This window comes from Pezoporus wallicus, unplaced genomic scaffold, assembly GCF_028554395.1.
Source record: "Pezoporus wallicus isolate ANWC-B61680 ecotype Strahan unplaced genomic scaffold, APGP_CSIRO_Pwel_v1 contig_6217, whole genome shotgun sequence".
Classification (NCBI taxonomy): domain Eukaryota; kingdom Metazoa; phylum Chordata; class Aves; order Psittaciformes; family Psittacidae; genus Pezoporus; species Pezoporus wallicus.
The window spans coordinates 1324739-1342666 of NW_026637336.1; the positions used below are offsets into that span (position 1 = coordinate 1324739).

General features: G+C 48.5%; 1 protein-coding gene across 2 annotated transcripts in view; it reads left to right on the forward strand.

The window, feature by feature from the left end:
* Positions 1-17928, forward strand: part of GPC3 (glypican 3) — a 134996-nt gene that overhangs the window by 982 nt on the left and 116086 nt on the right. For both annotated transcript variants that reach the window (XM_057404896.1, XM_057404897.1), the window contains exon 2: positions 7806-7967. In XM_057404896.1, the coding sequence (XP_057260879.1) occupies positions 7806-7967 (162 nt within the window). The remainder of the gene's footprint in view (positions 1-7805; positions 7968-17928) is intronic.

The following is a 17928-nucleotide window of genomic DNA, read 5'->3' on the forward strand; positions in this document are numbered from 1 at the left end:
TGGGGTGTCTGCTGGTGCGCATCCCAAAATCCTTTGGGCTCTAGGACTGTAGCAATGCCTCAGGTCATCAACAGCTGTGAGATCTAGGAGAGAGGGGATGTAAGTCCTGGTGTGAGAGTACCTCCCCTACCCCTTCCTATCCTTGCATCCCCTTCCCATATAATATTAGACTCTTAATGTGCCCTTTGGACTAGCTGCAGGAGCAGCATCTCTTCTTCCTCCGTTCTGCAGAGCCTCAGTCTCCTTGTCAGTATGGAGCACTGGAAATACTTTGTGATTAAATGCTTGGATGGAGAGTTGCAGGGAGGGGAAGGAGCTGCTCTTATCACCACTAAACCAACAGATTTTGTTCTTTGTAATCAAAGAAATGCCTTCCCTTCCTCCTGTGGGAGGCAGTGAATGCCTGTTTTGATCCCTAGGTAACTTTCTTGGAGTGTATATTTACAGGGAGATGTGATGGAGGGGTGAGCAGCAGCTGTGCTGAGCGTGGTGAGGGCTGCTGCAGCCTGGGGGCTGCACCGTGGTGGGTCCTTCCCAGGAGCCAGTGGCGTCCTGCATCCTGGCCCAGGCTGTGATTTCAGTGCGTGGTTTCGCTTGGAGATTTCCTTTCCTGGCTGGGTTCAGGTTGCTGGAGTTGCTGGTGCTCCTCTGGGAGCCCCAGCTGCATCCAATGCTGTTCAGGAGGAGGAAGGAGCCCTTTACCTCTCTGCAGAGCCTGTGGGTAGCTGGATCAATATCTTGTAACAGGGCCGGTGTTTCAAGTGAACACTTCCAGCTTGTTATGATGATAAAGTTCCCGCATATCAAATCGAAAGTGGATTTTACGTTTGCCTAAGTACATAAACTTGATCATAATTAAAGCAATGAGTGCTTGCTTATACCTTGGATCTGGCCCATCTTGCATGACTCTGTAGTAATTACACTTCAGAGCGCTCGCTTTTCCTAGTAGCAGCTGCATAAATCTCTGTAATAGGGAAACATCACTCAAGGACTATTTCCCAGGCTTCTGTTTATGGCTTTCTTCCTTTCATACATCTGTCAATTAGAAAAGTTTTGGAGCTCCCAGCCACAAATCAGCACAGGATCAATTCTGAGAACCTCTGCTTATAGATCACATCACCCTAGAGAAACTAAGGCTTGAAACAACCTACTTCAAACCTGTCAGGGGGGTTTTGACACAAGCAGAAAAGTGACTTCAGGACGCCACGTTTTGCAGTAGGAGCAGTTGTGGCTCAAGGCATTAAAGCAGAGGAAACACTGCTGAGCTGCAACACACGCGGGAGAAGTGTCCCACGGCTCCATTTTACCGGAGCAGTGGTGCATGGGCTTGGGGGACATGAGTGCAGTGCTCCCTGGAGAGGATCCAGCCACACCAGGCTGATGCTTTGAATGAGGAGAAAGGCAGTTCTGATAAATGGGAGGGAAGTGTCATGCTGTTTCATGAGCAGTACGAATGTTCCGGGAATAATTCTAGCTGAAGGCGTGCATCAGGCAGCGAGCAGGAACTCAGTCTCCTCTGGTCCTAAAGCCTGGGGACTGGGTTTTTGTAGCTCTGGAGCATGCTTTGGCATGCTGGGAGGTGGGGAGCAGCACGACTGAACTACTGTCAGCTGTGGCTGACTGTTGGGAGCAGTGGGAGGATGTAATTCATGGCAACAGCTCGACTCAAGCTAGATGAGAGGCCCTGTGCTGGAGAGGAGCGAAGGCAGGGTGATGGGAGAGTGCTTTTAGTAGGCTTTCGGAGTTGAGACTTTATGCCAGCTCATGAGCCACCTGCGGTTCTGTGCTGGAGGAACTTTGCATTCATTAATAACTAAAGTCTCTTCTTGGTTTTCTTCTTCCTTTTGTCTTTTTCCCTGCATAATTTCTCATGTATAAACTGTAGCTGGAATTGCTGTTTTTTCCCCTGTCTGCTCTCCTCTCCTCCTCGCCGTTTGGATTTCTTTGTGGTGACACCCCAGATAACGGGGCTGGTGCTTGTGGATAGAGGGGAAAGGGGCAAGCTGTTGCCTCGATGACTCGGGGAGCGGGGATAGATGTGTCTGCTCTGGGCTGTGTGGATGCTGAGGAGTATTCATCTCGGCAGTGGTACCTGCAGCGCGTCTCTTCTCCTCCTCCCACAGCAGAGTGCAGTTTCTAGCTTTTTGTTCATTCTCTTTGATGGAAGCAAATATGGATTCACCCAAAGAAAATAGAGGACACGAACCTTTTGCTGTTGGAGTTGAGGTGTAAAGCTTTACAGCCGGCTGCCTGAGCATGTCAAGCTTTCTTCTCTCTTTTCTTCTCTTGGCAGCTGCTGTGTGCCAACACACAACCTAAACACCCCAGCTCTTCCCGCTGGATTCAATGCACCTTTGCTCGGGAGCTGGTTCCCTTTGTACTCCTACTCTTTTATGCTGCTTTTCCTGAGTGGGACTAATGATTCTCCTCCCCATGCATCCTTTCCGTTCAGCTGAGCGTGCTGGTTTCAGATCTTCGCTTACTAGCTAATTGAGTTTTCTGTTCTTCATTATTCCAGGCTGGCAAGTTGCTCTCTTGCTAGTTCAGAGAGCAGGAGCAGAACCCTAAAACTCAGTAACCTCCCCAGGCAGTGGCTTTATAGCGAGATCATTTGTTTTATCTTTGCTCCCAAGGGTGGATGTTAACAACATCCCGAGCACTGTTCTTCCCAGCCTTTGGAATGGCTGTAAGGTGCGTGCGTGCGAGCGCAGCAACCGTACGTGGTGAGTGGGTGCCCGCAAGTTAAGCTCCATACTTTAGATGATGGTGTCGTTGATAGATTTGTTAGAAGGAAACATCTACTCTATCAAACCTAGTTTCTCCCCAGCTTCTTCTTTTAAAAGACGTGGTGTTATGGCGTTATATTTGCCTGGCAGCACTGCAGGGCTTAGGGAAGCATCCAGAGTCAGATGGCCCTCGGAAACGCAAGATGGAATAGAAAAGAAAGGCTAATTAAGCACTAATAAATATCCCATGTGGTACCGATACTGTTCCAACTTGCATCACCTATTGAATGAGGTTGGTTTATAATTCATATCTCTTTAATTAGGTTTTAAAAAGATCAGCACTTAACCTGGCTTCTCAACAGTTACATTTTTTTCCCTCTCCACAAACGCTGCGCATTAAAAGCCAGTGGCAGATGCATGACCTCCTAGTCACATAATTTAAAAGCAGGGGTTTGATTTAAAAAGAGAGGAATGATTGAAATGGCTGGGGGGAAACCCACTAGATTTAAAGGCTGAATTACTGCTTGTATCTGTTTAAAGCATGATGCTGAGTGTGAAACAGTTAGAGAGAGGAAAGCAGCAGCTTTCTGATGGGTGCCATTAACAAAGCGGTGTGCTGGGAGGGCAGGATGAAGCCCTCTGACGTTTTCCCTACTGCAGGAAGCGAAGGGTTCTGCTGCTCCTTGTGGAGGAGGCTGCGGCGGTGGAACATGAGGCAGGGACGGGTTCTCATTTAGGCAATGCCTGGGGTGAGTCTGGGGGAATGTGAATCCGATTTCAGCTGCCATTGGATCTGGGTGGGCAGGCTCGTGTGCTCCAGTGGGAAGCATGGCTCCTCCGTCAGGGTCTGATGACAGGGTTGGAGCTATCTTGGGATGCTGAAATCCAAATACAAGCTTTCAGGCTCACGAAGGAGCTCACAACCGCCTGCACAGCATCTCAAGGAGGGGGGTTGACATTTAATCCACTGAAGTTTGACATTTAACCCACTGAGGAGGAGGAGGCAAGGGATGGCAGTGAGGGGAGATGAGGGATGGCAATGAGGGGAGATAAGGGATGGCAGTGAGGGGCAGCTATGGGGTGCAAGGGGTGCCCATCAGGGGAAATGAGGGTTGTCTGTGAGTGGAGATCATGAGGCACGGCCATGAGGGGAGATCAGTTTGCCTTTAGTGCTGTGGTTTAGTGGTGCGCTTGGCAGTGCTGGGGTAATGGTTGGACTCCACGATCTTAAAGGTCTTTTCCAACCCGGTTGATTCTGTGATTCTATGACATTACTTTCACTTCTGCTGTGCTAGCCACCAATCTGGGAATAACTGTGCTCCAAAGTCAAATTTAATTCTTTAAATTCGCTGCTACCCGGACTTCAGGAGAAATTCCCTTTGTGAGAAGGAGGAGGAAGAGGCAGAGCGGTGCTGGAATCACCAGAGCTGTAGAGATTGGTTCTGTCAGGTAGGAACGGGTGCAGAACTGCTGCAGCATTTACACTGTGGCTCCCCAAGACGCCATAAATGCCACAGCAGTGCCCGGCACCCATGAGCCGATGCAAGGGGCCGCATCCAGCTCCTTCTCCCCCGTCGGAGCTGGGTGTTGAGCTTAGCATCCCCCTGGCATCGCCTTGCAGAGTCTGGGATGTGAGCTTCCAAATGCCATTTCATCAAACTGTTGGGGGAATTCGTGGGATGCTTCTTTCCAAAAATGAACGTGTGATGATTTATAGCAAAGGAGAAGGTTGTTTGCGAGGGATGAGACTGGCATTCCAAGGTGGGATGGCTTGAATCTTTAAGTAAAAGGAGAGTGAGTAGGCTGGGAGATAAAACAGTAAGGGCCATTAGGCAGCTGAATGGGCTTCGCTATCTCGCAAGTTGGAGCTATCACTGGAGGTGTTTGTGTTAGATTAAATGCTTGGAGGAGGTGGATTGGGAGGCAGGGGTAGGATCTGATGACTCACGGGACATTTTGCGTTGCATTTATGGAGCCAGAACATGTGGCAGTTTGATTCATGCTGGTGCCTGGTCCGTAGGCTTGCGGTGGCCGTGTCTCTGCACCTGCACGCTTTGGAGCACGCACAGTTTGGGATGCAGGATCTGGGTCTCTTGGGTGATGCTGCAGTGTGAGTGCAGGAGAGGGGACCTCCAAGCAATGGTATGAATAAACTGGGGTCCTGAGCATCCAAACCTCCTTTCCTTACCATTGGGACTTCCAGATGGAGCTGTTAGGGTCTGCTCACCATCTGGGTCTGCTGAACACAGCAAATAGCTGACAGATGGGAGTCAGGCCCCTGTTCCCTGGCCCTCTGTAGCTGCACTCTGTGCCAAGGAGGACATTGTCCCTGGTAGCTTGTAAGAGCCTGTGTTGACCTGTTGCCTTTCCCATGATGGTTTGGTCACTGGTGTTAGTTGGCTGTGTCTGTAAAATGCTTTAAGAGGTTGGAGTTAATTCCCAGGCTTTTCCTCCTCCCCCATGATGGCTTTGCTGCAGCATGTCTGTCTTTTTACTTCACAACAGTGAAGATCCACTTAAGGGGAGAAATTGGCTTAATAGCTAAAAAGAAGGATGGGATGCAAGGAGATGACCTTGCTGCTTCCTATCCCTGGCTTGACCTTGCACAGATCTCTTAATTGCCAGCCCTTGGATTTTCTACATTGGAATTTCCATTAATCATGGAAGGCTTCCCCCCCCCCCCCCCCCCTTCATTTGAAATGTATCCTAATATAATAAATGTAGGAGGAAATAAGTTTTGTATTAGCAAGGAATTTCTGGCTGTATTGTAGTGTTAAAGGGACCATGCTAAGCCTCTTTGCGGTGTAAATTGACTCGGACTTGACTTGAAAAAACCTCTTTAGCTTGCTGTTACAGAGCTGCTGCTCTCATTAGGGCCGTGTCTTGCTGTTAGGTGGTTTCATGGTCCCTGTGGTTTTGGTTTTGATGCGTGAAAGACCCGTCACTGCGCTCCTCTGGAGTGGGTGAGTTCATGAGCCACTGGGAGTCGATCTTTAGGTTAGTGGTGCTGACTTCTTTTCTCCAGAGGGGCTGATCAGAGAATCCCAGGCTGGTTTGGGTTGGAAGGGACCTTAAAGCTCAGCCAGTTCCAACTCCCCTGTCACAAGCAAGGACAACTACTGTGGCAAGTTACAGTGCGATTTCAAGGGCCGTGAGCTAATATGGCTTGTCTTCTTGGTGCCTGCTCCCCTCTTCCCCTTCCTTCCTCCAAACAGGAGAAGGGAATCATAGAATGGTTTGGGTTGAAGGGACCTTAAAGCTCATCCAGTTCCAACCCCTGCCATGGGCAGTGACACCTTCCACTGGAGCAGGCACTAGGACAGGGCTCCAAGCCCCGTCCAACTTGGCCTTGCTGATGGAGAAATTTGTGCTGCGCACCCTGTGTTGCTGAAGGGGAAACTGAGGCAGTTGGGATGGAGCTGTGGGCTTTCTCGCCCTTTGCCATGCGTAGTTTTGCAGCGATGACAGGACGTGCATTGGTTAAAGCTCATTTCCGTGTGTGATATCCATGTTGCAGATGAAGGGGTTTGTTTTGTTTCCCCCAGGCTGTGCCTGGGAAGGGATGGGGCTGAAGGCAGGAGGGTTTCTGCTGTCACTGCTCCTGGCAGCTGGTGTTCCCTCATTGGTGTGCATGACTCCTCCTCAGGAGGTGCATGGTTGAACTGACGTTAATATTAATCCTGTTCTGCTTACAGAAGTGACTTGACCCTTTGTAGTAATTAGTGAGAGAGTGGATGTGCTAAAAGACTCTTGAGGAGGAGAGGAGATCCCGAAAGGGTGAGTGATCCCTCCATAGCAAGGATGTAAATTACCAAAGGGACTTTTATAGAGGGGAAAAAGGGGAAGGCAGGGTGAAGGCTGAGGGCTATGGGGAGCACTTGCCCTGTCTGTACTGTCGGTCGTTTCCTTGGGGACTGCTTCCTAATCCTCATTCTGGGCAGTGCTGAGCTTAAGAAGGAGCTGTTCCTGCTCTGGGTACGATGCTCTTTAGATGGCAGCCACTGAACTGTGAGGTCCTCACTGCTGCCTGGCCCTGGATAGCCGTTATTAACGGAGTTGTTGCTTGGGTTTCTAACAGCAGCATCAGGTTAGATGTGTTCTGCATGATGAAGGCTCTTTGCTTTGGTAGGAACTCATTGCTTTGCTTGTGTTTGTGGGGCCAAGGTTTGCTACTGAAAGCTGATCCAGAATGAGACTTTTTGTTGCTGCTATTTCCAGTTCTTTTGTCCCACCTTCTCCTGTTGTCTGAATCCAAACAATGAGTATTCTTTTTTTTCTAGATTTGATCTATTTTTGGCTAACAGCACTTTTCCTAAAATTTGTCTATTGCCTCCTGGAGTGAAAGCTTTGGGAATGTCTGAAAACCAGAGTTTAGCATCATTGACCAGTGTTTTGGGTTACAGCTCGAGATGCTAGAGCAATCAGTGTTCCTCTAACCTTTGTCCTCTGGCTCTTCTACCACTCTGGTGAATGGGTGGAGGGGGTTTGTTGCAGTGAGGTGAGGAAGGAATGGTGGAATTGGGAGGACTCGGGAGACGTGTACAGTTCAGAAGGCTGAACTAAGAAATGGTCAATTACTGTTGTGTCGTCCTGTTGTGTTGTTGTTGCTGCTCTGTTCATTGTTGTCCTGGGTTCAGCAGTAGCAGTCATGTTTCTCCTTTGTGGTAGCTGGTGCTGTAAATCCACAGCTCCAAATCCTGGCTCCTTTCCTCATCTCTGACCCCATCTCTCTGGCTGCCTGCAGCTCCTGACCAGCGTGCTGGTCAGCATGCAGGAGCAGCAGGGTGATGCTCTGTATCCCTCTGCTCGGCACTGGCACGTCAGTGGACAGAGTGTGTGGGAGATGCAGCCAGCAGCGTGCTGGCAGGAGTACAAAGCAAGCTCCCAGGGGCTGCTGCTCAGCGATCCTGGCTCTGCCTTATCAATCTGCTCCTTCGGCCAAGCTGCTTGCTCAGGACAATCCCAGGAATGTCATCGATTTGCCCGAGCAGTGATTGCAGTGACGCTAACGTATAGAGTTTGTTGTCTCCTGCTAATTCCAACCCCTCAAGCAAATATTGTGCCCTTCTTCCTCTCCAGGCTCTGATCTCCAAGTATGTATCCCCAAGGGCTCCACATGCTGCTCCAGGAAGATGGAGGAGAAGTACCAGGCAACAGCCCGCCTGACCATGGAGCAGCTCCTGCAGTCTGCCAGCATGGAGCTCAAGTTCCTTGTCATCCAGAACGCTGCTGTCTTCCAAGGTGGGTGCTGGGGGTGGTCCAGGGAGGAGGAGATGCTTTTGGTGCTCTTTCTCAGCATCTCACAACCAGAAGTGCATGTGGCTGGAAGTTTTCTGGTTTTCATGTGACTGTATATATATTATATATGCTAATTTCTGCTAAATAATACACCTGATCTGGGATGTGGCTGCTCTGGCAGGCTTGTCCTAAATATTCCTGTCACTGAAACAGCAATTGTAACTTTAAAGACTGCACCTCTTCAAGTGGAAATGTAACAATAAATGAAAACCCCACTTCTCCCAGCGTTTCCCTATCTGTGCGAGCACCATCTGGGCTGGTTCTGCCAGTCCCAGGCTGCAGTAACGTGATCTGGTTGTCACCCCAGTGTAACGCTTGGTAAGCATCTGACTGAAGAGCGTGCGCGTTGATCGTTGTTATCCACGGCAAAACAAAGTTGGTTGTTCCATGAGAGAGGCTGACATGCTCACGAGTGCCATCCCCCAGGGGTATGTGAGGGCTTGGTGACCTGGTGCCACGCTATGGTGGCAGCGCTCTTCCTTTTCTAGTGATAATTTGATGTATTTTCTTCTTCTAATGCGATGTGTTGTCCTTTTGGCAAAACTAAGCTTTGACAAACACTGTTCTCCTGCTGATACACACGAGTCCATGTCACTTGAATCTGCAATCAGTGGTTTTTAGGGCCTTTACACAAGCAAAACTTACTCCATCCATGGTTAATGGTAATGAAATGATTGCTTGGTTATTGAGTGCTTTCCTGTTGAGGCTCCATTGTTCTCTATTGATGGCACTTCTGCCTGTATTTAAAGAAGGCATGAGCAGCCAAGTGGGGCTTTTTTTCCTTCATGCTGATATTTCTGCAGAGTAATTGATTAATTTTTGGCTGTGCATCATTAATAGCAAGACCCGAAGCCTGAGAGATCATGGCAAAGCTCTGTACTGGTCCACGGCTGCCTGACGCAGTCTAATGTGTTGTGTTTTCTCAGTGTGAGATCAACTGGATTGCTGAGGAGGTAACAGTGTATTTTTCCCTATACTTGTCAGTGCAGCGAACAGAATGGAGTAAAACTACTGAGAGATTGGCTTTCCAGGCCTTGGAAATGTGGACTAACTTCAGAGATTGATAACCTGGCTGGAATACAAAGTGCTGCCTCCTTGCCCTACCGTTTAACACAAGCATCGCAGCGAGAACTCCTATTGCGTGTAGGAACGACACCCTATGTTACTGCAGGTTGTGCACAGTATAGCAGAGTTGGGTGCTCTAGCTTGGATCTTTCTGCCTCTTCGGGAGGGCTGAATCCCTTGCTCTTATGTTTTTCCTTTTGTTTTTCCACCCTGGCAGTGAGAGCCCTTTTCCTGGGCAGGGATTTGGGAGCTGATGTTACTCTGGAAAGCCTTGGTGTGCAGAATGACCATCCTTGGTAGTAGGGATGAAAAGCATTTAATGGAAGAATTCCTGACCACTGCTGCTTATAAAAAAAAGCTTCTGACTAATTTTCAAGGTCTTTTGCAATCTGTTGAAGAAGAGGAATTCCTAGCTGGAACCACCAAGGAGCTCGCTTTAGTTACCTTGTATGAAGTGGTTTGGACTTGGAAGAGCAATTCATTAGACTTTGAAAACTGTGTGCCATTGTTATCTTTAAATTTAGTCTCAAAGTCTATAGAAACCCACGTTGTTAATAGGTGGATATGTTGATTGCTGCTTGTTCAAGAGTGGCTTGATGGCTGTAGTGCCAGAGGCTGTTTCAGCTGTAAAAAGTGGATTCAACAGACAGCTGTCTGATTTCCTGTTCCTTGGCCCTGCTGATGGTAGGGGAGAGGTTTCTATCTCACGACATCACTAAGGCTGTTGTGTCTCAAATCAAATCCCACCAGCGTGCTCTTTGCTTCCTCCCACACTGCCAAGGTATGTGCTATGACAGCTCATTGCAGGTTGGCAAACTTGCTGTTGCTGTGGCACAGGTGGAGAGCGTGGGATGCCCGTTGCAGGGGGTGCCTGGGGCTGAATGCGGTTACTGGGGGGATGCTGGAGCAGTCCTCGAGTGCTATCGGAGCCCACCGTGGTCCCCAGGCATCTCTTGCAGGCCCTGCTTCTGCATGGTGCCTTTGTTTGAAGCTGGGGACAGATGCCCTGTGGTTTCAGGAGTTGGGACTGCAGGACGTGTGTCTTACCCCCTGCTTCTGCTGGGGGTCCTGCGCAGGGGATGTGTAATACCCTGCTTTAGAGAGCAGTGCAAGGATGGTGGAATGGAAATGTACCCTTAACCACTCCTGTTAAAAGGAAATACAAATGTGAAATCCTTCAGAATGAATGTGAGTATTTTTAGCTTGGCATCTGAAGGGACTGCTGGTCTGACAAGTGAAATCTCACCCAGATGTTGCTATTTGGCACCAAGTTGAATTTCTTCCCACAGAAGCTAGAGCAGCCTCGCTGCTGATAAAGATCAAGGGAACTTGTCTGGCATTTACAGAAAGCCTCATTCAGGCCTATCTGTTACAATGTTCACGTAGCAAAGTTGATTGGATTATTAATTTTAGAGCCTTGGGCTTTTTCTTTATTGCAGTTAAGAAGGAAAAATCCCAGCCCAAAGAATCCTCCCTTCACTCAGTCTCACTGGTACAGTTAGCTCCTGCACTTCTCTTACAGGCATTCTTTGAAAGAGGAAGATTATTTAAGTAGTGATTTCATCCTTTGGAAACTCACTGCGTTTGACAACGTTGAAATGGATTGTAGCTGCCTTGACTGCACTTAAATCTTACACTGGAATCTCTTTGAGGGCAGGTGTTTTTGCTTTCATGCAGTGTATCCATGCTGGTATCTGCCCATGTGCCTACCTGCTGGTTCGGGTTCTCAGCTGACAGCAGCTCTGTTGCATACCGTGAAGATGAACATGAGCTGAACTTGCTCGTGGGTCTTTTGGCAAGTGCCATATGGTATTGCTCTGGAGTTCTCATCCAAACTAACCTTTGAGTTATGCAACTAACCTGCTGTGGCAAATGGGGGGAGCCTGCCCTGCCAGTCACCTTTCTCCCCTCTCTTTCTCTTGACCTTATAGAATCATAGAATAGTTAGAGTTGGAAAGGACCTTAAGATCACCCAGTTCCAACCCCCCTGCCATGGGCAGGGACACCTCACACTAAACCATCTCACCCAAGGCTCTGTCCAACCTGGCCTTGAACACTGCCAGGGGTGGAGCATTCACAACCTCCCTGGGCAACCCATTCCAGTGCCTCACCACCCTAACAGGAAAGAACTTCTTCCTTATATCCAATCTAAACTTCCCCTGTTTCAGTTTGAAACCATTACCCCTTGTCCCCTTGTCCTGTCACTACAGTCCCTAATGAAGAGTCCCTCCCCAGCATCCCTATAGCCCCCCTTTTGGTTATTTACAGTTATTTGCACTGTCCATTCCTACCTGTTGGGAGTGAAGCTGGTGTTGACATTGTAAGCTTCTATCAGGTTATCTCTAATCAGCTTAGAGACACCTAAGCCACAGATGTATCAAATAGCCAACCCTAATGGTGGAGGCCTCTAAAGCATGGCTGAATTATTTATTTTGGTATGATGAGAATGTCTGGGCTTTATTGGGTTTTCTTTGAAGAATTGGGCTCCTCTTGAAGTCTGGAAGATAAAAGATCACTGATTGTCTCTCCACGTTTCTTATTCAGAAGCCTTCAAGACTTTCCCCTGTTCATGAGCTGCTGTTACTGCTTTAGAGGCAAGGTGAGGGAGTTGAGGCTTCTTTTATTCTGTTGAAGAGGTTTAAGTATATAAAGCCTTTGATCTTTAGTAATCATGCCTTGGGTGGGTGAGTCCAAGATGCGCGTTGCATCCATTAGGTGAGAAGAGATGGGCACCATGGTGGGAGTGCTGCTGGGAAGGGTCCACTGGTACAAGAGCTGCCCAGCAGAGGCAGGTCCTATTGTTTGGGGTGCTTTAATACTCCAGTGCCTTTAAGCCAGTGAAGTCTGACAGTGCAGGAGGGTCCCCCAGGTGTTGGCAGCAGCACTTCAGCACAGCACCATTCTGCGGGCCACTGTGCGGGGAGGAGGCTTCTTGCATGGCTTCTCCATGCAGGAGAGAAGTGATTACGGTTAACTGAACACATGTAAAACCAGATGCTCAGCAGATTTTGGTTAACTGAACGCATGTAAAACCAGATGCTCAGCAGTAGCCAAGTCTCACGTGAGCGGGGTGGTCAGCTTCAAAGCTGTAGGTGTGTTGTGAGAGTGCACGTGAAGTTGTAAACTGTTGCTTGTGGGCTTGTAAAGATGAAGCGGACGTTTTAGAGTGGATTCAAAGGAGGAATTCAGCTTTTGGAAAGAGAATATTAAACCTAATTAGACTTTGCAAGCAAGCACCACAAATAGATCTTTGTATCATCTTATGATTCCTGCTCCTAGTGGCTCCTCTGCTTGCTAAAGCCTTGCTGCCTCCTTCCTTGCTGCCATCCATACAGTGGCAGTTGTCCTCTTTGAAAGCTTCTTCTTTTGTTGTTGATTTTGTTATTAATGCGTTACAATAGTACTGGTGTCACTGGGTCACTCCAGGCTGGCGTCCTGCCTTTGGCAGTGCTTCCTGCCAGGTGCTTGGGATACACCAGGTTTGCAGTGGAAAACTATGGTGATACATCGCCCAGGTTGGCGATGATGTTCTAAACTGATGATTACAGGTAGGTGGGAAGAGCTGTCTGCATAATGGGAGCTCCCAGTTTGTCAGAATCAGTATAGGGAAGTAATGTTTCCTTTCAAATAACCAGAACTTATTGTTCATAAATCACAGTTAATCTGTTTATTACACTAGCACACGAAGCTGGGAGTCTGGAGTGGGCTATAATGCTTAGCTTTAGGAGCAGAGCTGTAATCGTAGCAGCAGTTTCAAGTGATTTGAAATTGGGGGATCAGCAAAATGCAGGAGTTTGTGGAGGCTCTGGGCATTAAAAATGACTGCTGAGGATTGATGAGTTTCTTTAACAAATTGTAAAATCCATCATGCAGGAGTTAGGGCATGAAACTGCCCTCCTGAGCCACATAAACCATGGCTTTGGAAGTATTGCATGGCAGTGCACACTGCTGGGAAGAGAGATTTGGGAAGATGCTTGCTTTTGCTTTTGTTTCTTCCTCTTGCTGCCTGGAGTTTCAATGCCAGCACGGCACTGCATGCAGCTGATGAGGCTCTGGGTGTGCTGGATGGGGCTGCTGCCTCTCAGTGCTCCTTGTGGTGCTGAGCCTGAGATGTGGGGCTGCTCTCTTGCCTGGGCTCCTTCTCCTCTGCTTGAGTCTGTACCAGAGTGGTCACGTTTCCCTTGATCTTCCAGAATGCTGGTGCATCTCGGGCAGCTTTGCACAGCCCTTGCTCACAGCTGATGGAGGGCTCAGCATGCATCCTTGGGGCCCTTCCTTGCAGGATGGAGCCTGTTGGCTTTTGCTGCTGTTTTCCTGCGTCCTCATTTGAGATCTGCAGTACAGCCCCACGCCGATGGCCTCTCGTGCTCTCATCTGCGTTTCCACGCAGACCCTGTTGGGTGTCCAGAGGCTGGCTGCTGTAGGAGGAAGCTGTGTTCTGCCCTTTGCAAAGGGCTAGCATCAACTTCCTGGCACGTCTGTGGAGCAGTGAAGTGTGTGATGGGAGATGCCACCAGCCCCTGCTTTTGGGGGTGGCTTGAAGGGTGCAGCCATAGGGAAACGTGTATGGTTGAGATTCCTTCGTTCCTTCCCTGTGTCCTGCCTCTTTGTTCTTCCCCTGCAATTAAATGCTGATGCCCTTCCCCTCATCAGTGAAATGAGGCTTGGAGGTTAATAGGGGGCTTTTAGGAGCTGCCTATGTGCTGCTTCAGCAGCTTTTACACACTGTGCTTGATGTCTGGGCTTAGAGGTCTCCAGTCCAAAGCGTGCAGAGGAGTTCCTCGGTACTTGTGGACCTGTCTTCTGCTGCTGGGGTACCAGCCCCTGCCAGCTCTGCTGCTGCTTTTCTGCTCTGAAAGGGGAAGGTGCTCCCCTGCTTCTGCGGGGCATAGGGAGGCATTGACCATGGGGCTGCACCCACTTACTCCATGTGATGCTCTGCCCCCCTAGGAGAGGGAGATGTTTTGGATGGGGACATGTTCAGACAGGGTCTCTGCAGAGGAACATCATGGCCATGCTGAGATGCTGCAGTGTCTCCTGCATGGTGCAGCCTGGTGGTGCTGCCTCTGTCCCAGCTGCTCTGGCAAAACAGGATCCTCTGCCTGCATTCCCTGTGGGAGCAGGAGTTGGGAGATACACAGGAGGCCTCACTCCCTGCTTTCCTCTGTTCTACAAGTGGGCTGTTTTCTGTAGTTACCTTCAGAGCTGTACCTTTTGACGGTTCAAGTACTAACATTCTTAAATGCCTCCTAATACTATAAACCAGTCAAATTACGTTTTGTTGGAGTTTTTTTCCCTTTGTAATTCTAGTGCAGAGATGGGCACGGGGGCACCTTCCATCTCTTGGCCTGGCAGAATAAATAGAGGCATTTTCATTGTGCAAAGTGTTTAAAATGCATTTGCTGTGCAGGAGAAGGCAGCACCCGGCAGTAAAGGCAGGGACTGTCTCTGTAAAGAAAACATTTTGCTTTTAAAGCAGCAATAAGCTCCAGCAATGAAATAGCCAATGGTGCATCTCATCAGAGGGAAATGAACTCTTGTGGAGCCCATTACGCCGTCGATGCGCTGTGGTTTCACATTCCCCTGAGCAGATGGGGTCACCTCAGGTGTGTTGCTCACTCTGACTTCAGTGCTGACGTGAAATCAATTTGAGCAATTTATAACCCTTCATTTTACTGTGAAAGTATATTAATCTGTGAAAACACCGCTCAAATAGGGCAGATGAGAGCTTTCCACATGAGTGTGCGGAGCTGGCAGAGCCTCCCGCATTAGCTGCTGCAGAGAAGCCTGTGGAACTCTTGGATGCACTGGAGGCACTGACAATCCGGTTCTCCAGCTTTGGGCTTTATCCTTGAAGTGTTCTACAGTGATAGGGGTGTCTCAGTCTGACTTCCCACAGCTCAGCTGCTTCCCCTCTGCTGTAGTGCCTGGAAGTGGTGTTGGTGGGATGGTGATACCTTGGCGTGCTCAGGACTTATCCTAAGGAGGCCCAGGAAAATATTTCAGGGTATATTTATGCACTTACCTGAATCACTGTTAAAGCCAGCATTAAGAGTCAGAGTGACTCTGTCAGTGCTGCGTTGTGCTGCAGTTCTTCACATAGGTTTGATGTGATGCTGGATTGGGCCCATTTGTCCCATGGAGCAGTGATGGGTCAGAGCTGAATAGTGCTGATGGCAGAGAGAGAAAACACTTGCATGTGGATATAACTGCATTTCCATGGGGGAATGTATGCAGGAATCAATCTTCTCTGAGCCATGAGGCGTAGGAATCGCCGTGTTTAATCTGTTAGCATTAAAATCAAAATCTTAATTGGAAAACTGATAATCTGAATACGTGTTTGGGAAAAACCATCTCACACAGACCTGTCGGCTGGAAAGTGAAGATCAGGAAAGCCCAACCCTGAGACAGGGCAAACCAACCAGCAGTGCAGAGCGATTGTAACTGGGTTCTGTTGCTGGTTTCATTCCCAGATTTGTCATCCTCAAGTCAGGAAATCTGATTGAGGGTCACAAAGCAGCAGAGAACGGCGAGGCTGCCTCTAGGGTTACAGCTCGCAGCTCTGGAATTCCCTCTTTCTGAGGCAAGTTGAAGAACAGCTTGCATTAATGCAGCATGTTTGTATTGGTCGAATTCCTGCTATGATTACAGGGAAAATTATGCTCCTTTTCTTTTTAGGGAAAGGAAATGGAATCGGCCAATAATGCATGCAAGGAAACTGGTTGTCACCGAGAGGCGAGCCAGGAATGTGAAGGCTGATCAGATCAATGCACTCTCTGGAATCTGCCTCATTAAAACAACAAAATCAAATTGCTACTGAATTTGCAAGGAATTCAGTTGAAATGGCACATGTGTTTTCCCTGCCTTTGCATGAGGAAATGATTCCGGTCTGCTCAGTCTCCCGCGTAAGTGGGCTGGCAACTGGTCTTAAATACTCCTCAATTGTAATGGAAGAGAACAGTGGTGCTGGTCCTCCATCCAGCCCAGAGCACAGCAGGGTGGGAGCTACCATGTGCTAGAGATAGCTTTGGTGGCTGCTGGAGGTGCAGAGCTTCCCCCAGTTGGGGCTTTGAAGGTGATTATTCGTGCTGTCATTGTCAGCGGAGTGCTGGTCTCTGATGCCCAGCTGAGATCAGCCTCCTTATGGAACCTTTGGCAATTACCCTGTACTTGGTGAGAGCTGGCTGGAGGCCTTTGAGATGGCCCGAGAAGGATTTCCATGGGTGGTGTAGTGCATTGTCCTCCCTCAGCTGGGGAGTGGTTCTGTGGCTCAGCCTCTTCTTGGGTAGCAAAGAAGCTAAAACCCATCAAATATAAAGCTCTCGTCTAAAGAAAAGAAATGCCCAGGAGAATGGTGAATCTCGTGCACCGCATTTCCTCTGCCTGAAGTGTTTGCTGTAAGGAGGAGTTGATTCCTGTTGTTGATGCATCAGTAGAAAACACACCCTGCTTTGTTTCAGTTGTTTTGGCTGAGGTAATGAATAGCCAGAGCACAGCACTGGGGGGTGGTGGTCTCCTGCTCAGCCTCTTAGGAGGCCAGGCTGATACACGGTGGTCCTCCCTTTCTTTGCTTTTTGCTTTGCAGACCTTTCCCCCTTTTTCTGCCTTGAGAAGCACTTGTGCTGCTGTAGCCTCCGTTGTCCTTGGGAATGAGCTTTGTGATTCCTGAAGAGAGATTAAAGTTGTGTTTCCATGCAGAGGAGCTCTTCTGTTCTCTGTGTTCACTGAGAGATGGCACTTGAGTGTTGGAATTTGCAGCAGCTTTAAAGCTGGAGGTGATAAGACGCTTTTTCCCCTCTCTTGCTTTGTTCATAGGCTGTTTAGATAACAGCCTGGAAATGATATTACTAGCCCTGTACCGCACATTGTGCTGGCAGTGAAGAACAAGCAGTGCATTTGACATTTGGGGAAATGCTTCATTTTCAAAGGGGCGTGATTTAGAACCTACTTCTTGAACTAATAGACAGTAAAATGCTACTTTTTTTTACTGGCTCGCACAGATTTTTACCTTGAAGATGCCCTGTAAAGCTCACTGCATTACTAGTATGAAGTCAAAGCAAATGCTTTGCCTCAAGTGAGAAGGCAGGCTTTGAACTGGTGAGAGGTTGAAAACCATTTACTCCCTCCAGCTCACTGTGACATAAGCATGGAAAATAATTGGGCTCACTAGTACGTAAATATTTGATCCTGAAATGCCTCTTGAAAACACAGAGCTGGGAGGGGGTAACCTCTTCAGCTGCACACTGGTTCCTCTGGATTTGACTCATGCCAACAGCTAGCTGGCAACCAGAACAACAGTATTGAGGGTGAAAAGTCCATGAAGGTTATGGAATAAACCTCCATTTGGTTTCTTGTGTTCTGTGCATTAGAATACAGCCTTTCATTATAGCATCGTGTGTCTTTTTCCATCAACTTCTGGTGTAGGGGCACCGGGTGAGTGTCCTTAATGAGTTATTTTGTGTCTCCTCCATGTTTGATGCCTGGTTATTAATGCTTTAAAGTAATACTTTAGGCCAGAATTATTCAAGACTCTCAATTCCGTAAGAATTGACAATTCCATTGATTTTCATGCTGGTTTGTGATGTTCAGGACTGATGTTCAGTGCAGAGCTGGTTTGTGATGTTCAGTGCAGAGCTGGTTTGTGATGTTCAGTGCGGAGCTGGTTTGTGATGTTCAGTGCGGAGCTGGTTTGTGATGTTCAGGGCTGATGTTCAGGGCTGAGCTGGTTTGTGATGTTCAGGGCTGATGTTCAGTGTGGAGCTGGTTTGTGATGTTCAGGGCTGATGTTCAGTGTGGAGCTGGTTTGTGATGTTCAGGGCTGATGTTCAGTGTGGAGCTG